The sequence below is a fragment of the Urocampus carinirostris genome, chromosome 8 (genome assembly GCF_059441175.1).
Source record: "Urocampus carinirostris isolate Australia breed hairy pipefish chromosome 8, RoL_Ucar_1.0, whole genome shotgun sequence".
Taxonomy (NCBI): domain Eukaryota; kingdom Metazoa; phylum Chordata; class Actinopteri; order Syngnathiformes; family Syngnathidae; genus Urocampus; species Urocampus carinirostris.
Window position 1 is genome coordinate 21323307 of NC_142356.1, and position 21208 is coordinate 21344514.

At 40.3% G+C, this 21208-nt stretch overlaps 1 protein-coding gene, 1 long non-coding RNA gene and 2 other non-coding genes across 6 annotated transcripts in view; all 4 read left to right on the forward strand.

The window, feature by feature from the left end:
• LOC148361220 (uncharacterized) overlaps positions 1 to 15879 on the forward strand; it is a 97673-nt gene extending 81794 nt beyond the window's left edge. For both annotated transcript variants that reach the window (XM_088341964.1, XM_088341965.1), the window contains 3 exons: positions 609 to 1230; positions 2538 to 3042; positions 10618 to 15879. In XM_088341964.1, coding sequence (XP_088198090.1) covers positions 609 to 1230; positions 2538 to 3042; positions 10618 to 10702 — 1212 coding nt within the window. In that variant the 3' untranslated portion in view covers positions 10703 to 15879. The remainder of the gene's footprint in view (positions 1 to 608; positions 1231 to 2537; positions 3043 to 10617) is intronic.
• A 3194-nt stretch (positions 15880 to 19073) lies between these two features.
• Positions 19074 to 20888, forward strand: LOC148361221 (uncharacterized). 2 transcript variants are annotated; one of them, XR_015851210.1, is made up of 7 exons: positions 19074 to 19225; positions 19498 to 19555; positions 19736 to 19803; positions 20002 to 20059; positions 20262 to 20314; positions 20515 to 20592; positions 20751 to 20888. It is a non-coding gene; the product is annotated as an uncharacterized LOC148361221 (long non-coding RNA). The 2 variants fall into 2 exon arrangements; XR_015851209.1 differs by having other exon boundaries at positions 19746 to 19803.
• LOC148361222 (small nucleolar RNA SNORD60) lies at positions 19843 to 19931 on the forward strand. The gene has a single exon (XR_015851236.1). It is a non-coding gene; the product is annotated as a small nucleolar RNA SNORD60 (small nucleolar RNA).
• On the forward strand, positions 20100 to 20190 carry LOC148361223 (small nucleolar RNA SNORD60). The gene has a single exon (XR_015851237.1). It is a non-coding gene; the product is annotated as a small nucleolar RNA SNORD60 (small nucleolar RNA).
• Positions 20889 to 21208: the final 320 nt, after the last annotated feature.

Consider the following 21208-nt stretch of genomic DNA (forward strand, 5'->3'; position numbering starts at 1 on the left):
GATTCTGCTGGACGACAAAAAAAGCAAAAACAAAAAAACGCTGTCATAAAAAGCCAAAAAAACAATGAGTCTTATGCGTGAGATGATGGGCAGGCTTTGATTCCTGTTTGAGCATTTTGTACATGAGACCTTAAAGACACGTTCATGCCAATTTTTGGACATTAAAAAGAGACACAATAACTCTGAAGTACCTTTAACTGTATTCATATAAACTGATTCAAGGACAGTTTGTTGTAAAAGTGTAAGTATTGGATTCAGATATTTTTCCTGTGATTCACGATTTGGTTCTGGCTCATTTTAAGATCCCATGACACACTCTTTTGGATATTCATTTGTAAGCACACTAAATGTTTTTCTTATTTCATCTTTGTATTAGTAATATCTTTCAAACTGATATCATCCTTCAATTTTCAAATGAAAGAGTCATTTTCTTTTTTTTTACCGTGTTTTCCCACAGAATGGTTCATCGTCTAACCCCTGTTTTTTACCAAGGCTTTTGTCTACCAAATTGTAAAAGTTGATGGGAATCATTTTACATTAACTTTAGTGTCAAAGAAAAACACACCATGCTCGAAACATTGAATTCCAACTGGTTCTATATTTCATAGGTCAGCCCGCCAACCCTCCGCCGTCAGGCTGGCTCAGGGGGTCTTGGATCGGAAGAAGAGGACGTCCTGAACCGTCGCAGGACAATCAGCGGCCCAGAAGCCAATGACAAGGCCGCCCTGCAACAGACCAAGCAACGGCCAGAACCGAGACCCCGTTCCTCCATCGTGTCCGCTGCCGATATCCCAGACTGCACGGCAACTCTCCGAAGGAAACCCCGCCCTGTTCCGGCGGGCCCCGAAACGCCCGTCGCATCTTCCACGGTCGTCACCATGACGACTGGCTCCGACACGTTGCGCAGGAGGCAGCGAGCGGCCGAACAATCGGACGGCGTCGCCAACACGAGTGATAAACAATCAGACTCTTCCGGAGGTCCGGGCGATAGCTGCCGACAACAGAATGGCGGCGTGGTGCTGAGGCGGAGGCCCGTGTCGGAAGCGTCCGACAGGACGGAGAAAGGTCGGGAGAGCTGTGAGTGGATGGAAGCCAGGAAGTCCCTGAAGCCACCGGTTTCACCTAAACCTTCCTCGGTGGCACTTAGAAAGACGCAAGTCGACCCTCCGACCCCGACTCGAAAGGTCCCCTTACCTGGTCCTGATAGCGCTGACACAGCACAAAGTCCTGGTGAGACACATTTGCATTAAGTTTTTGCGTAAAAAAGTAAGGGCTCCTTGAATTTGAATGTGTTTTTAAGGATTGTAGAGCTTGGATTTCGGGTGAAGTGCTTGTAAATGCTCGAAATGAATGCTATGTTTTTCAACAAGTCCGTTTAAATGACGCCGACACTGCTCTCAGATGGTTTCGCTTTGCCATTGCATTTCTTCTTCCCTTTGATTAACTGCATTTGGCATTTGTTGGTAGGGCATTGTCCATTGAAGTGTCATCGCCCCCTACGGGTCATGCCCAAGGGGACAGGTGCATGCTACATCTAAACAGGGCACTATGAAATGTGCATTAGTGCAACAATTACAAATCAATTGTTTACATTTATTATGGGCCATGCAAAAAATGAAGGTAGTGTATCCCAGTGTTCAATTTCAATGGGAAGAACTTCCTGCAACTGAAAATGTAAGCTAAGTGGTACACATTTTTACCCAACACCTATATGGGGAAAGATTTGTCTCAAAAGCATTTACACACGTATTGTTCGGAACCTCAAATACATTCACGGTTTACTCAAAATCTGAAAATCATATGTCTTGTTAACCACACATGCAAGATTAAAAATCACAGCTGTGTTTGTGCATCTGCAAAATACATGATTCACACCAGATTTCTTATTTTAATTTTTGGGGGAAAATATAAAAATAGATTTAAGGTGTTTGAATTTGGCCATTAAGAAAATGTACAAACCCAGAAAGTCAGTCAATAAATTTAATTATTTTGATTAATTCGTCTTTTTAAGAATATATCAATTTGAAAATGTGCTACATCATTGAATCAAGGTTTAGAATTTAATAGTTACAATTGAATTATTCAAAGATGGTGCTAATTACCCAAAAAAAATCTTACTATTTCAGTGTGCCATTTAAAGTGACAGTGTGTGTTATTTGACCACTAGTGTCAAAGTGTCAAACTCTCACTGTCACTACACACGTTCGATTCCCGTTGCCTGCAAAGTTTTGAAATTCAGGTCAGCGATATTGATGGATTTGTTCAACCATTGCTCAATCATTGTGCAAATACGGTACACAGTGAAACCTAGAATGGTAACACACACCTCAAATTACTTTATGCATTTCCAATCTTATCCGCCGCATTTTGCGGCCAAATTGGGGGTTTTAGGTGGGCCTTATAGTCCAGAAAATACGGTACTCATGAAAAGAGCCACACCTGGATCATGAGCCATACATCCCCGACCCCTGTGCTAAAGCATTCATCACCAAAAAGGGGCTGTACAAATTTTTCTTCTGTTCTATTTTTCTCAACAGAGCCAAAACGTGTTCCCCCGCCAGTGTCACCCAAACCACGCGGACCCCCAACAGCACCCAAACCGGGCAAAGCCGCACCATCCTCGACCGCCACCAGCCCCTCAGCCTCCGCCCCTTTCCCAGCCCCCAAGCCTTGCCCGGCGCCCTCCGTAGCCCCGCTCCCGGCCCCCGACACACCTTCGGGCCCCTCCTTGTCGCCGGGGCTCCCCCTTGCGTCTCCCTCTCCGGCACAGAGCCCTTCCACGCCATCGCCTCATCCAGTCAAACCTCCACGATCCTCCATCGCCGGCCTCTCCATCGACCTGCTTGGAGCACAGGAAGAAGAAGACAAAAGGAAGGAGTTCAAGAAGCACAATGAGGGAGAAGAGGAAGATAAAGCTTCATCACTAAAAGAAGGGGATGAAGAGACGGAGACGCAACATCGCTTGGAGGAGACCAGTGCTTCCTTGGCTGCAGCTTTACAGGCTGTAGAACACAAAATTCAAGAGGACGATGCACAAAATGAGTAAGTCAAACCGGGGTGGGCTGAAATGTGACGAAAAACTACAGTGGTACCTCTTCATACGAGTACCTCTAAACACTATTGACCCTTTCTACACATGACACCTAACCATGTGACGACACCATGACGGATGGTAGTAAACCATAGTAAACAGTGGACGCGGATAGTAAACAGTAGACAGCAACAACAAAAACAGCGATACTGTTCAACACCATTGGCAATGACTAGTCAAACCAATATTGTGCTGCTGGCAGATGGGGTGGCTCACCTTGTTGAAAAGCACAAAAAGTGCTTTTTAGAGAAACTAAAAAGTACGGTCTTCCTTCTGACATATTCATACATCTGACCAAAGCGTCCAGTCTGCCTGACTTCAGTCCACATAATCTGTACCAATATATTGTAAATAGTGTATTCGATTACACCAGTGCTGATCTAAAAGCTAGTAAAAGTCTGGATACTTACCAGTTTTTTGTGGCTGGTACGCATTGCTGCGCTTAGTTTTGCTGACAAATGCAGCCCCGCGTAAAATGTCCCCCTCACGCCAACGTTACTAAAGCGGCTTCTAAATTTTGGGTGAATGTACAGGCCATTTGCACCTTGTATCACTTTGGAGCACGTGGAAATATTTACTTTGGCGAAATGACGTTTTATCTTCTGAACATTCGCCTCCTGTTTATTTGCGTAACAAGCTTTATGGTCGAGTGCATAAGAGTTTTTATTAAATGTAATATTCGAAAGATTACTGTTTGGAATCGCTGGTTAATCTCATTAAAAGCAGCAAAGGTAAGCCACTAATGTTAGCTAGTTAGCACTAGATAACTCATATTGAATGTCTTTGATGTTACATGAAATTGCTCGAAAATACATCAAACATACCCTGTCCAAAATCTTGCTGCAAATCCTGGAGTACTTTGAGCGCTTCGAGTCCCTCCGTTTGATTTGCAGATAAACATAGCCGTCTTCTGTTTTCATCAAAATAGATGCAATGAAATTCCAAATTCTTCATCAGCTTTTCCAGTTTGCACATGCAAATCAATTATTTTCCGCTGTAACTGCATTTGGCCATGCTCAACATGTGTAAACAAACTTTACCGGTCTTTTTCTGTGGTGTGAAATGTCAGATGTCAACTCACATTTGCAGGCCATTATCCCACTGAAATTTGGATCCCGACATAACCAGTTCAGACATACTGATTTAAACAAATGCATAAAATACAGAGAAAACATTTAAGTTGACATGTATGCTATCTTCTTCACCCCTCCTTGCAACCGCGCCCCCATTCCCCCACACTACGCACACACATTTGTTACGGCCATCAGAATGAACTCACGTTTTATTTCGTTTTAATTCTTGTCTTATTACAGTATTTTGTTGAATTGCCATTTGAATGTTTGTCATAAAATAGATAAATGTGTTTTATAGCTTTTTAGGGTTCACCCGAATGCTTTTAGGAAAATGGGAATGGACGAATTGAGTTTTAATTATTTCAAATTGGGAATATTTGCTCAATACATGAACAATTGGAGATAAGAGTCGATCCTGGAAACGAATTAAGCTCTTATGAAGAGGTACCACTGTATTTCCTGTCAGTGCTTGTTGGGTGAATTAAACAAGTGGGGCAGCACTTTGTTCCAAGAGTTGGGAAATGGGCACAGCTTTAATTAGCGCCTTAGGGCTCTAATGTTCATTAGTGACCGCAGAATCTGATGGGAATTACAGTGCATTTAACAATCAATGTCATGCATGCTCCTTCCAAAGATGAGTCGGTAAATTTTAATTCAAAAAGCGTTTGTTAGTAATGATATCAATTCAAAGAGTTGATGAGGATAGAGTCTAGAAATATAACAGTTAGCCTTTTACCCCTGCTGGTTTCCTGACTACTTGAGTCAGCCAGGAGTAAAAAATATGCCTTAATGGCTAATCGGGACTGATCGATGGGAGGCTGGCCCCCTAAAAGCATGCAATGGACAGCAAGGATAACAGGGAGCCTACAACAAAAAAATTACCACGGCAAAATATACCAAATGATCACGGCAGGCTAGCGGAATGCTGTAGAGGACGAACCAAAACCGATCGCGAGGCTGTCGAAAGCAGCCAGGATAACCGCAAGCCAACGGCAAAAAAAAAATCCACTGCAGCAACTAACATGAACCAAGCCGGGAGAAAAATCAATTAGCACGCAAGTCAGCTAGCCAACTGCTAACAGGGCTAACCCATATCAAACAAAACTGGAAGCCTTCGGGAGCCCTCTTGCTAACCGAGAGCTATCTGGACTATGTTATATTATTTGCAAGGCATGCGGTGAGAAACACAAAAGGAAAAGTCACAATCACATTTCTAAAAGGAGGCAAAGGTAATAAAGGAACGCACGCTGTACAAGATGGCAGGCAAACCTATTTCACGCAGCTTGAGATGATCAAAGTAAGTGCCTCGGACAAAACAGTCAGAAGTCTCCCAGTAAAATGGTAGGCAAAGTTTCAATTAAAACAAGTGCTATGCATTCGCTGATTACTACATTCACCGTCTGTTTTTCAACGGGACGCCATTGTTTTGGTTCTCGTTGTCATCCGGTGAGGTCACAGATCTACGGGATAGGAGTTCAAATTGTACTTTGAAAATGAATTCCACAAGATCAATGGCGCATGGAATATTTTGAAACATATCTGAATAATTATTTGGGGTAAAACTACATGTTCTGTGCCGAATTGAAAGGAAAACCTGTCTTTTGTAATCCCTTTAAATGGTTGTGTTGCAAGAGCTGTTAATGCTTAGGCAGCTAAATGTGTTTTTTTATACCAATTAACAACACTTGGAGAAAAAATTGCCTCGTGTGAGGCTCAAACTCATGACCTTTATATCATGAGACTGACGCGCTGCCTACAAGGCCCTATTCCAATGCTTTATCTTGTCAACATTCCCTTACGCATCACCTCTATTCCACCTGAGATTTCGTCACTTGTTTTGAAGGATTACTGTGTAAAATTTGACCACAATAGAATAGAGAATAGAATTTACTTTTATTGTCATTCTTTGTAACAATGCACACAGAACGAAATGTCGATACACCTGACCCGTACAATTAAACTGTAGCGAGCCGATGCAGCCGCAGCCAAACAGGGCGCAGCCATTTTAGTCATTAGGTGACCAAATCCCCAATTCCAACCCTTAATGCTGAGTGCCAAGCAGGGAGGCAATGAGTACCAATGTTGTAAGTCTTAGGTATGACCTCCCAAGATGTTGCTGTATTGTGTAATGCAACCAGAAACAAGTGTTAACAAGCACAAGAAAGAATACAAACTATGGAGACTCAAAGTGACCAAACTGCACTGTTTTTCTTCTTATTCACCCAACCTATTCACAAGGTTTTGGTTTATGAGTGTACCTTGTACCAGGAAAATGACAGACAATCATGTCAGTGCCCTTTGGTTAGGCTCATGGTATTTGAATAAATGAAAATTTCTCAACAGACAAGTCTCTAACCCCTTAACATTCCACTAGCCCGCCAGCAGTCCTTTTGTGAAGCACATACGTGTCTGTAAAGTACCATGACACCAGTCACTGAAATACATCATGCCACTCAGACTGCAAAGCTTATACTCTTGGTATTTATGGTATGCTGACCATTCCAAAATGTACTCAACACGGTAACATCACGTTCAGTCTGAAACAAGACACCTGAAAAGTATAAAGCCGGGATAGCGCACCGATAATGTACCTTGGTTCTCGGCTAATAAGATGATTCTCTGCAAACATGGACTCGTTACATCCAACAGCCAGGGTTGGGTAGGGTTACTTTAACTGGATTGCTTTCAATTACTTTTGGATTACTCCAATACCAAATATGCTAATAAAAGACAAAAAAAAACTAAATATGAATAAAATTATGACTCACAATACGCGGTAAGCTTTCTCTCCTGGCTTTGATCTTTTTGATCTCCGGCAAAACTAACATAAAATGCGACAGAAACAAAATGAAAATAAATCCAAACAGCTTGCCAACATCATTTTTGCCGTTCCATGTATTCCGTTACTCCCCAAGCCTGCACAAAATTTAGCAATTTTATTCATATTTAGTTTCTGTTGTCTTTTATTAGCATATATGGTATTGGAGTAATCCAAAAGTAATTGAAAGTAATCCAGTTAAAGTAACCCTACCCAACCCTGCCAACATAGCCACATCATCTGCATAAAGCAGAGATGTAATGCTAAAGCTTCCAAAGCGAACCCCTTCCTTGCCATGGCTGCGCCTAAAAATTCTGTCCATAAAAGTTATGAACAGAATCTGTGACAAAGAGCAGCCTTGGCAAAGTCCAACTCCCACTGGAATCAAATCTGACTTACTGCCTGACCAAACTCTGGCACCGGGAATACAGGGATCGCACAGCCCGTATAAGACTCTGCGGTACCCCATACTCCAGGAGCAACCCCCACAGGGCTCCCTAAGGAACACGGTCCACAAAACACATGTAGACTGGAGAGGCCAACTCCAATGCACCATCGAGGACCCTACAAAGTGTGTAGAACTGATCCAATGTTTAACTGCCTGGACGAAAACCACACTGATCCTCTTGGATCGACTTCCTGACGCACGCTCCTCTCCAGTGCCCCTGAATAGATCTTGCCAGGGAGGCTGAGAAGGGTGATTCCTATGTACAAATAACAGACTCGTAAAATTATTTTCAATGTGGCTGTACGTGTCTGACCTTTTCATTGACACCACTCTTTGCAGGCTTATTTTCACGGTCCATAGCCGAAATCAGCCTAAGGGGGCCAGTATTGATAAAACTGACATTGACCTCTTGAACTCTGAATAGTCTTCACCAGTAGTGACCAATTCAAATGATGATTGACACACTGGTGACCCAATAAAATTCTGAACAGAACGATACGGCAGATTTAATGTATTCAAATTAGAACTGAAAATAAACATGGGTAACGCCACTTCTGATTCGTTTATTACACGCATAAGTCAAACGTTTAACAATTTTTCACAAAGACTAAAAAATCTGCCAAAGCAAAATACAAATTGGCAAACTTTTTAGTGTGGTAAAGCGGTTGTCTCCGAATGGCCACTTTAGGAAAAGCCGATGCCTACCCTTAGAAAAATGTGTAAAATACAATTTTTAGTTTTTCGGATTCTGATTAAATAAGACAAGGCACCATGTGTTGGCAATTTTCTCTCTCTTCTAACTAAGATTACTCACTTTAGTAGTACTTGCAGTGATTATTTCAGTTTGGGACAATACTTCAGTGAGTTACCATTCAAAAGAGACCAAAACCGTCCATATTCTCTAAACGGTTCAAGAGCAACATTAAATTTACTTTGGGTATGTCTTGGATTGGGAATTTTTACGGGAATTTATAGAAGTTAAAACAATGCATGATATAAGCATGCATTATTTATTCAAATCAATATTGTTTTGTTCAATAATTTTTTTTTTACCCCAGACATGCTAATACACACTGTGCCTTTAACGATACCCATTGAAAGTGTTATGTCAATTAATAAATAAAATAAACGTGCCTTTCTTGTATATGGGTCTTAATTTACCATCGCAATATCACAAAAAAAATCAAGGAGAGAAAAGCAAATATTTACTTATGCAATTTACTGAGAGCTAACTATGAAAAACGTGTGATTAATTGTGATTAAATGTTGTAATAGTTCGACAATATAATTTATTAAATTGCATTAAGTGAATGCACACTTAAAAAAACTTCCAATTTTCTTAATAGAGAAGTAAGACCAGGGGTCGGGAACCTATGGCTCGCGAGCCATATATGGCTCTTTCTACGAGTATCTGTGGCTCAGAGACAGATTTGATTGATGCAAAATTTCTCCATCTTGTCCAAAAGTTGTTTCGTCTACCCTATTAAGTTACACGTAAAGCTAATCCGAAAACTACTGGGAGACGATTACTTCCCAGTATATATATGGCACGTTTTTCACTACAATTTACAGTCAAGGTGTCACACAAAAAAAATGGGGGAAAAAAAACTCGTTTTAGCTGTACAACGCTAAAGAATCCTTTATATAAAAGTTCACTATGTAATCTGTGTTCAGTGTTCGGATACCTTATGATGAATCCACAGAACTGTAAATACGCCAAAACACCGGAAGAGAATTTAGTCATTTGATTGGGTGAGTGGGAGGGATGGGTGGAGCTATGCAAAAAGTACAAGCACTCCTTCCCATCTCTCGCCAAAAGTAAGCACATAAGGCTCCCTATTCTCAGAATGTTGTGACGTTTTTACAAAATAAATGCTTGCATCTGGTTTTGAAACCAATATGTATGAAAAAAGGGTCAAAAGGAGTTTAACCGATCTTGAGTCATTGCAAGAAAGAGACAAGTTTAGAGTGGTATGTTTGTTGATTTTGGGACAGGGGCTCTGGCATTATTCTCTTTTCATAATTTTTATCAAATCATCAAAAATAAATGTGCTGAAGACTAAGCTTTTGTCTGGGGCGCGGGTTTAGCAATTTAGTAAATTTGTCTCATAATATATGGTGTGGCTCTTTCCCAAAATAAAATTAATATTTTTTGCTTTTATGGCTCTTTGGGTCAAAAAGGTTCCCGACCCCTGAGTAAGACCATGGAAAAAATCTTGCCCCGTGTGAGGCTCGAACTCACGACCTTCAGATTATGAGACTGACGCGCTGCCTACTGCGCCAACGAGGTCTGCGAAGAGAGAGGGAAACTTACTGATAGGACCCCGCACTAGATTCACAGACTACGATACAGATAATATCTTACTGACGTTTAGGATCAGTTCCGACCACGGATAGTTAATCCATTCTCTCCTTACGAAGTAGTGAGTGTAGTGGTGCGGGCTGGCTGCCAGAAATGTCGTATGGGATTCGGGGCTTCTACGCGTTGCAGTTCCAGACATTGGATTAAAAAGAAAGACAGTGATGGAAAGTGGGGGTGAGAGAACAAAAGGGAAACCGAGAGAAAGACAGAAAAGTGAGAAAGAAAGAGGGGAAGAAAGAAAATAGAGAGAGAGAAGAGAGAGAGGAAGGAAATAAGGGACAAACGGAGTGAGAAAGAGAGAGGGGGAAGAGAAAAAGGAAAGAGAATATTAAAAGAGTGGGTGAGGGATAGAAACTGAGAGGGAGTTAAAGAGTGAACCAGAGACAAGAGAAAAAAATAGAATCAAAAAGAGAAAACTAGAGAAAAAAAATAGTGAAGGACAAGCAGAGAGAGTGAGAAAGAAAGGGATAGAGATGAAAGGGAGAGAAAGAGAGAGTATAAGAAATACAGCTACAGTTGCTTTAGGAGTGGCGACTGCCTTTGGCGACATCAAGTGAAAATATTTAAAAGTGCAGCTCATTTTTCTCTTGTGCTGCTCTCAGAACTCTCTCGCGGGTTAAATTCAATCTGTTGGCAGGTCGTATGTTTGACACCTTTGCTTTAAGTGATAACATGATGTAAAAACCTCCTCCATTCTAAAAACAGCCCTCTTTAATGTTTCAGGAACGTTCTTTCAGAAAATGTGTATCCATTCTTAAGTACCATTTTTAAATATATGACATCTCACTTACATTTATTTCTATTCTCTCTTTTCTCTATTTGCAGCAAAAAGAACACCGTGTCCATCCTGGACGACATCGGCAACATGTTTGACGACTTGGCCGACCAACTAGACGCCATGCTGGACTGATCTTACAAGTTTCCGTCCCTGTCGTTTGTTCATCCTTTGCCTTTCTTCGAGTGGCGCTCCAGGGGGCGCTAGTGTGCACTCTTTTGATGTGGACACACAAAAACACTACTGACTGAGAAGCACAATCGTTCTCATCTCTTGAGACGAGAAGAAAATCAAAGCACACGCACTGACTCATCGCAGACAGGAAGTAGACCGCGGAGAGTTTCAAAATAAACTAGACCAGGTGTTTTCCTGTCTCCCAAGGATGCCATTTTCCTGCTTCACATCTTCCATGTAGTTGGAGGATATGAGAGGCTGTTTTAGAAGTGAATCATACTTGCTCTCACATGTAACATCATACTCTCACACATGCAGAGCTATACTATTATAACCATGCACAAAAACTACTATACTCTCTCACACGTGGTACTCTACTCTCATACACACTACTATACCCTTGTGCACATTACTATTCACTCAAACACGCAATACTGTACTCTCTCATATACACTACTATAATCTCATACACCAGGGGTCCCCAACCTTGTTTAAGCTGAGAGCTACTTTTGGTTATTAATTAGAACAATAGGCACACAGTCTGATAGGAATTTCTGAAATAGTAACTTGGCTGTATGGATGGTTAAATAGCTAAAACGTAGCTCGATAGTTAGCCCCCCCAAAAAGTAAACAGGTACAAAACTAAAAGAGTAAAAAGCCAACTAAATAGCCAGATAGAAAGTAGGAAAAACAGCTAGTTAGCCAGCTAGAAAGAAGCCCAAAACTTAGCTGGATAACTAGCCAAAAAAGGATAAAATGTTAGCTAGATAACGTGCGAAAAAATATTAAACACAAGCTAGATAGCTAGCTTAAAGAGTGGAAGGCCAACTAAAAAGCCAGATAGAAAGCTAAAAAAAGCTACATAGCCAGCTAGAAAGGAGTTCAATATTCAGCTGGATAACTAGCCAAAAAAATTGATAAAATGTTAGCTAGATAGCATGCAAAAAATGTTAAAAGCAAGCTAGATAGCTAGCTTAAAGAGTGGAAGGCCAACTAAAAAGCCAGATAGAAAGCTATAAAAAAAAGTTAGCTAGCTAGCTAGAAAGAGGTCAAAATTTAGCTTGATAACTAACAAAAAAACAGCACTGGTGAGTAATTTTCAGAACATGTCTGCAGGAACTTCAACTGTCCTTACATGTTACTATACACTCATACAAACAATACCATACTCGTACATGTTACTATACACTCATACAAACAATACCATACTCGTACATGTTACTATACACTCATACACACACTACTATACTCTCACACATTTTCCTATACTCTCATACACAAACTACTGTATCTCTCGTGCATTTTCCTATACACTCATACACACACTAAAAAACTATCTCACACATTTTCCTATACACTCATACACACACTACTATACTATCTTGTACATATTACTATACACTCATAGACACACTAAAATACTATCTCACACATTTTCCTACACACTCATACACACACTACTATAATCGTACATATTACTATACACTCATACAAACAATACCACACTCATACATATTACTATACACTCATACACACACTACTATACTATATCACACATTTTCCCATGCTCTCATACACACACTACTACACTCTCTTGTACATACAGTATTACTATACACTCATACACACTACTATACTATCTCACATATTTTCCTATTCTCTCATACACACTACACTACTTTCTCGTGCATATTACTATTCATTAATACACACACTACTATGCTGTCACACACATCGCACTGTGCCACATATACAAAAAAACACTGAGAGAGATGAGGTGATCATTGCACTGGGTGTGAGAGACCCCTATATTAATAGCAATTTGAATATGGGGTGAAAAAAATAGTGGTATGTGTGAGAGAGTATAAAAGTGTGTGTGAGAGTCAATAGTAGTATGTGTGAGAGAAGTAGTATGTGTAGTGTGTGTGCGGGGCAGGGGGTATAGTAGTATGTGTAGTACTTTGTGAGAGTGTAATAATATGTGAGTGAAAGCATAGTAGTGTGTTTGAGTTTATAGTAGTGAATGTGAGAGAGTATATCAGTGTTGTGAGAGTATATTAGTATGTGTGAGAGAGTATAGAAGTGTGCATCACGGGCTAATAATAGTGTTTGTGCATGGGTATGACTGTGTCTGAATGAGAGTATGGTTGTCCATGTGAGTATGATGGCGAGTTGTGAGAGCAAGTATGATTTACTTCTCAAACAGCCTCTCTCGGGAGGGTGTCCCAATTGTGTGCGTGACACATCGTCTCTGTTCTTGTCGTTGTTGCTGTTGTCGTCCAGTTACGAGCGTGTGTCCTCCTGCAACCAAAATGTCAGAGTCCTTCCGATAACTCACGCCAGAGTCACTAAAGCGATCCTTTTTTCTTTTAGAGGAATTACTCTTTTAACGAGCAAATTTTCCCCATACAAAATCATTAAAAACTAGTAGGTCTGTTCCGACCTCCCAAAAGCAACCTCAAATAGCTGTGAAACACATCTTTCTGATCACTGAAAACACATTCAAATGGTAATTAAGAATAAAGAAATACAGTATTAAGATAAATAAGATGATATAAACAAAATACAGAGTTTGTACGGGTGCTTGAAATTCTTGAAAATGCTTGAATTTTAATGTTGTGTTTTCAAAGTCAGAAAAATGCTTGATTTCGGGGTGAAGTGTTTGAAAATGCTTGAAAATACACGCCTCTAAATGCGTGTGAAAAAAATATAAAAAGTGCGTAAAAATGACGCCGATGTTGGCTCCAGTTCTCATTACCGAGTTGTTATGTGATGCCTTACTGCCCTCTATTGTCGCATCCAAGAGGACTGGTTTATCTGGCTAGTCATGGGAATTCGGGCTCTTTTTGAGAAGCGGCTCTTCCAGCTCGGCTCCCAAATGCATCCTCAGATTTATTAAATGTTCTTTTTGTGATATTATTAACAATAATAGAAAACTGCACCAAATTATTATTATTATTATTTAATTCATAATTTTATATGCAATATAAATTTAAATACTCACAGATCTACATTTTTTTCATAAAATACAAAACAATATTAGATTTTTACTCACCGGACCGATTTAAGGTTGAAAACAACACAAAATCCCTGAAAATGCAAAACAATAAAATATAAATAAAAAAATTTAACTCTTCAGTGCTATAAATAAATGATAAGATGCAAAAAAAAAATAACTATTTACAATTCTATTTTAACCAATTTAGACACAGATCTTGTGGAGAAAGACACAAGAAAATATGAATTATAATAGGTTAAACAAAAACAAAAAATCAGCAGTCTTTAAGATTGAAATACTGAATGCAGTCTGCTTTGGAGCAATCAATGTCATTAAAATGAGTCAAAATTTGGCTCATTTTGTTGCTTTTTATACATACAGTACTCTCTTTTTTGTCCTCTGTATTGACCCAACACCTATAGAGCCCTTTCCGTGTTTGTAAACAAGTGTGACGTATTGAAGCTACGCGTGCATTGTTGAAGCAGAATGGCAGAATTCATGTCAGTTTATAGCAGCCCATTGACATGACAAGATAATATATAGGAATAGCACAAAATATGTGCTGGCAGCAAGACAGCAACTTTATTTTAGTCATCAAAACCAACACAACAAAGGTCTTTTGATCGCCCCTGGATTTCTTCTTTTAAAAGTACTGGAAAATTGGAAAAATTGGCCTTGAAACAGCTTGAAAAGTGCTTGGATTTGAACATGAAAAAGGTGTACCGACCCTGGAAATAAAATGTGTATTTATTATTTATTGGGGGGAGATGCGTTGAGTGGAAGGAGGAGTACCTGTCAACTTATACATTTCACCGTATTTTATACGTGTTTCGATAATTTCAAATTGTGTACCCCGTATAACTATTTTTACACGGGAGTAAAAAATAAAGACACACCTCGTCTTGGCCGTTTCAGCTCTAACCCCGATCATCTCAGTCGCTGGTAGCAGCCGACAAGGTCATCGTAGATTGCTAATATTGTTGCGGTATTCTACATAGTCTCTCTCGCTGTGAGTAAATAGGTGCCGCAATGTGTTTGGAGTGGTTATTATCACTTAATAAGGGGAAATGCACCCATTGATACAGGGAGCAATTGGCGGAGCTTGACAGGTATGGGATCGAGAGACTATTGATGATTCGGGAGCACCTACTGTACACACTGATTAGTTTTTGGTTCAAACTCATGTGGAATCAATACTAATCAATGAGTGACTTTAGAAAGAACATGAATTAAATGCCATTATTTTTTAGAAATGCAACAGTTTTTAGCCTTTACGTCAAGAACCAATTATTGCCAGTAACGCCATTATCCCACGAGGTTACCGATATACCTTTCCCTCAATCGAGTAACACAAGACCTCAATGTGACTTTGAACCTCTGTAAACTCACTCGATCCCCGATCTTTTATATTTTTTTTTAGTATGGCCGTTATTTTTGTTGGCGTGTTTCCTCGGACTAAACTGACATGCACACTTTATGCAAAAGCACATATAGTACAAGCACACGATGTATCCCACTTGTCCCCCCGCCAAAAGTGTTTATTTTAAAAGAGAATCCTGTATTTCCATGCTTTACGGTACCTAAAAAAAGACTATTTGAGCGGTTAGAGCTCTCTCTTTATCGTCGGTTATTAAAACCGCCTCACTTTCGTTCCAATTCTTTGTCGACTCTGCATCTTTTTGTGCCTTGGTGGTGTTCATTCACATTCGATCTCTCCTGTTATTAATGTTCGCTTACTCGTTTCGGTTGACGCTCTCTTCGTTTCCCTGTTAGAAAACGCTTGTAGGCTTGTTCGGTGTAGGCCCATTGAGAAGCTTTCTTTTTAAAAAAGAAGGTAGAAGACTCCATTGCTGCCCCTCGTCCCCTCAGCTCTTCATCCCATCCTGGTGGAGGCGCCCAATAAAGAGCCCACACATATTTTTATGCCCTGAAGAAGATACAAAAAAGTATATATGAGAGAAAATATAAGTGAAGGATGACAATATTGATTATAGATTCGAAAGGGAGGGCGAAACGATTCTGTATTTACGGTTGAATGTTGTGAAGGCTGTTGTGCCGCAGTCGAAAAGGTTCGGTTTTCTGGTGTGATGATGCATTCCTGTACAGATGTGAACAGAATAAATGTGAGGATTAAAACGTGTGCATTTTTTTGGGCTCTAATTGAATTGAGTTTGATTTATATTTTATTTTTTAGTGCTATCGACAGTTCGAACTATTGCGGTGAGGTTCCTGTCTGGTGAGGCACAGTCAGATTTTGAAATAAATGAACCTAAATCTTTGTCATGAACCGGAACAGGATCAGGACCCAAATGGGTGACGTTCTCACAAAAGCTTTTATTTTACGGGAAATGGAGAGTCATGCATGTTAGGCAGCGGTCTGGCGTGGAAAGACAGGAAGCCAGAGACCGACGAGCTCAACACCAATTTCCCGGGCAGATATAGGACAGATGGGGTCGATACAGGATGGGGACAGACAGGATTGATATAGAAACAGGAAATTGAAATTAAACAGGACAAACTAGACGGGAACAAAAATGGAAATCGATATTAAACAGGACAAAATAAACGGGAACAATACCGGACAGGAAATATCAACGAGAAACAGGACCGAGTCAGAACCCACATCTTGCGGGACAGAGGTTCGTTGACGGACTTATCCTCAGTAGGGTCGCTGTGGGGGCTGGAGCCCATCCCAGTCATCTTCAGGCAGTGGGCAGAGAACACCCTGAACTGGTTGCCAGCCAGTCGGCAAACTGAGACAGACAATTCACTCACTCATTCACACCTGAACTGGCCAATTAACCTGACATGCATGCTTTTTGAGAATGTGAGAGGAGACTGGAGTGCCCGGAGGAAACCCAGGCAAGCACGGGGAGAACATGCAAACTACAGTAGAAGCTACAGTAGCTGGACTTCAACCCTGAAACTGCATCGTGTGGCTGCGTACTAACCACCCATCTTCCGCGCCACATAGATGCATCCATTTTTCTCATATAATTGCTGCTATTTCAAAATGACCTATAATTTTATGGCCTTTTTTTCATTCCATTCATGCAAAAAAGAGAATGGTAAATGGTCTGCATTTTATATAGCACTTTTCAAGTCAATTAAGACCTCCCAAAGCGCTTTACAGTGTGCTTCACACACACCAATAGCCATGCAGCCATGCAAGGCGCCGACCTGCTTATTGGGGACATTAGGGATTCAGTGTCTTGCCCAAGGACACTTCGACATATAACACAGAGGAGCCGGGAATCGAACCTGCGATCTCTTGATCCCAAGACGAGCGCTCTACCTCCTGAGCAAATACGGAGTAAAATCTTTTTAGAAACGCAGCGACAATATGCATTTATGAATAAATATGTAAATTGCAGACAACTTAATCTACATTTATTTGTTTTATCAATAAATAGATGATTTAATCAATTAAGGAAAGGTAAATGATGTCCCCTTTGGTGGGCATAAAAATGGATAGTGTGCAATATGCGATACAAATTCTGTTTTTTTTAAATTTAATTTGAAAAATAACTTTACAAATAAAACGTATCTGATTAAAAATAGTAAGTCAAGAAAAATGTAGCTAGCTATTTGAATGTTGGGGGCAAGAGTGGCACCAAATCAACAAGTTTCCTATGAGTGGTCCTTTTTTATTACCATTTAATACAAAATATCATTTAATTTTTTTGACATTTGGTGGGCTGGATTCAAAAGCCTGACGAGTCTCCATAGTTTGCCCCACTTCTGATATAAAATGTAGCATAGAAAAAAAACATTTTGTTGTTTTACCCTAAATCAAAAATGAAGTCTATGCGCTGTTCATTTTGAATAGAGGCATTAGTGGATATATAATCCTCCATTATGAAAAAAAGTCTGCACAATAATAAAAAAAAGAACTAGATGGGGATCAGCACCTCCAAGTCCGAGGCCATGGTTCTCAGTCGGAAAAGGGTGGTATGCTCCCTCCGGGTCGGGGAGGAGGTCTTGCCCCAAGTGGAGGAGTTCAAGTATCTTGGGGTCTTGTTCACGAGTGAGGGTAGGATGGAACGGGAGATCGACAGACGGGTCGGTGCAGCGTCTGCCGTCATTCGGACCCTGTACCGGTCCGTCGTGGTGAAGAGGGAGCTGAGCCGAAAGGCAAAGCTCTCGATCTACCGGTCGATTTTCGTTCCTACCCTCACCTATGGTCATGAACTTTGGGTCATGACCGAAAGAACTCGATCCCGGATACAAGTGGCTGAAATGAGTTTCCTCCGCAGGGTGGCTGGGTTCTCCCTTAGAGATAAGGTGAGAAGCTCAGTGATCCGGGAGGGACTCGGAGTAGAGCCACTGCTCCTCCGCGTTGAGAGGAGCCAGTTGAGGTGGCTCGGGCATCTAATAAGGATGCCTCCTGGACGCCTCCCTCGGGAGGTGTTCCGGGCATGTCCCACCGGCAAGAGGCCCTGGGGGCGGCGCAGGACACGTTGGAGAGACTATGTCTCTCGGCTGGCTTGGGAACGCCTCGGGTTCCCGTCGGATGAGCTGGAGGAGGTGGCTGGGGATAGGGACGTCTGGGCTTCCCTTTTAACGCTGCTGCCCCCGCGACCCGACCTCGGATAAGCGGAAGACAATGGATGGATGGATGGATAGATGGCTTGACTTGCTGTTGCTGTAGCTTGCTAATAATATCACAAATTCCATGTTTTGGGGCTTAGGTGTGCGCCAAATCAGAAACCTTGGTCTCGCTATCGCCCTCTCCCATGAAGCAAGAGAATTGCGTGCCTCACTCTATCTTCTCAGCACAGTATGGTACATACTAAATGTATTGAAACATTTATAATATAACAGAAAAACTCAACAATTTAGAAAATTGAAATTAAAAAATCGGGACGGCAAATGAGAAGAGTGAGAAAAGTTTTAGCCCTGTTCTAAGAGTATCTAACCAGTTATGAGACATTGTGCGTTTGTAAAAATATTGCTGGGAAAAAAATGATATTCAATTGTTAACTTTATATGCTCAGTAAAAATGCAGCTCTCGTTCTTTTTAAGTTACAAGGTTATCTTTACATGTATTATCGCCAGTTAAAAACTAAAATTAACCCAAATTTAAAGTCTACAGTTTTACATAAACTATGACATCCCATGGCCTACGCAATATAATTTATAATACGACATAAAGTAGAAAAATACAATGAGATACATGTAAGATATAGAATTATATATTGAAAAGGATAATATTACATTCATATGAATAATACATTTTGATTTTTACCATCGTCTTTCGTCTCACCACGTGACTTTCGCTTCCGGGTTCACTTTTCAATATTTGCTCTTCCGATTTCCGCTTTCTTTCCTTTCTTTGCTACGCATTGCTGAAGAATGGCTTGCACGATTCACACCCCTGACTTCGAGTTTATTTCCAACCAAATGACGGCAAACATGGCTAAAGAATTTATCTTATGGACTTTTCATGATTATCTTGCTACATTAAAGGATAGAAGCGCATATAGGTAAGAATTTTTGAACACTCTTTTGAGCCACGTGTTAGCCATGTGGACGGTGGATTTCATTATATATATTATAATATAAAAATACGCCCCCTTTTATACATGATTGAAACGTTTAACTATAAAATGATGAATATAATCATAGTTACTAAATATTTGTATTATTCCAAATCATGTCATTGTGGATTTATTTAAAAGTTTGGATAAATTACACTTGCTGCTTTACTACACTATAAACAATTACATTTTGTCATGCATGTTTTTCCTTTTTAAAGCAGATTCATACAGTGCATAGGACGATCTTTCCTCAGTGAGTACTCCACTGGCCACATGGTGAGATTCTAACGTTCATCTACATTCATTTCTGCAGCCATTCATGACAAATCAATTAACTTTTCTGACCCCTACTATGACTGCTTGTGATTCCTCGTTTTATGTTGAGGTTCCATAGTTTTTAAAAAAATAAATGCATTGTGATTATAACATGCTCTTCGTTTTCCTTTCTGATTTTAGAAATGTGCAGAAAGGTGTCTGTTAACCTGACGTGTGGATGGAGTTTGAGCAGCTAGAACAAGTGACCGGTGAGAGAGCGATTACCTTCTCAGTGCAATTCGTTGACCAGCCAATGATGACCAAACTATTAACATTTTTCTGACACCTAGTATGACAGCTGATTTTCAGCTTGATTCATCTTTTGATGCTGAGGCTACCTTACTGTTCATTTAGAATCATCAAGCCTTATAAAGATTGTAATTTCCTTTTTCCCTTTCTGATTATAGAATGGTGTCTGTTAACCCGACGTGTGGATGGAGTTTGAGCAACTAGAACAAGTGACCGGTGAGTTGGCGATTTAACTTTGCAGTGCAATTCGTTCACCAGCCAGTGATGACCAAAATATTAACACTTTTCTGACACTTACTATGACAGCTGATTTTCAGCTTGTGATTCGTCTTTTGATGCTGAGGCTCCCTTACTGTTTATTAAGAATCATCAGGCCTTTTACAGATTGTAATTTCCCCTTCTCCATTTCTGATTTTAGAAATGTCTGTTGGCCCTACTTGTGGATGGAGTTAAATCAACTACAGATTGCCGGTGAGTTGGTGATTAATTTCTCGGTACAATTCGTTCACCAGCCAGTGATGACCAAAATATAAAAACTTTTCTGACACTTACTATGACAGCTGATTTTTAGCTTGTGATTCGTCTTTTGATGCTGAGGCTTCAATATATGACTTGAGACTTTTGGTGCGTTACTTCAATATTTTTCATTTATATTCCTTTTATTTCCACAGGTAATACTCAGTAAAGAGCTCAGTAACATATCTGCTTACTTCCGTGAGTGCATCTTAAGCCACTGGATCTTGGAGCTGGTGAGTTTGCATATGGCTTTTTTGAGCGCTTCCAATTGGCCAATTACGACTGTTCAATTACCAGTACATTCCTGACCTTTTAAGGCAGCTTTTCTACGTTTTAAATCTGTGGCTATGTAATTATTGTTGAAGTAATTTTTTTCCCTTTTGAACCACAGATGGCAGTACCTCAGTGATCATCCTGGGTTTCAATGAGGAGCCACAGGACCAAGCATGGTGTTATTATTCCTCCCTGGGATGCTTATTGTCATTTATTCACCGTCAAAGTAACAATAAAAAAATGACAATAACAATAAGCATAGTCCTTTGTGATGGGTTAAAAACATTGCCTTCATTTATTCAACATTTCATTATACAGGGGTTCTAAAAAAAAAGCTTTGTGACCACCGCGCCACGAGTTGTGGGGATAAATTCCAATTAAACGCACTTTAATTTGCAAACAGAGTGATAAATGAGGGCTTTTATTCCTTTGCTAAAATAGACCAGTGTCTTTCAACCAGTTTGCTGCATGAAATCGCTCAATTTTATATTTGCAAGAAACATGCACTTGTTCATGTTTTATGTGTTCAGCCAAGTAAATGACTTTGTTGTACATCACTAGGTGCCTGGAGATGAC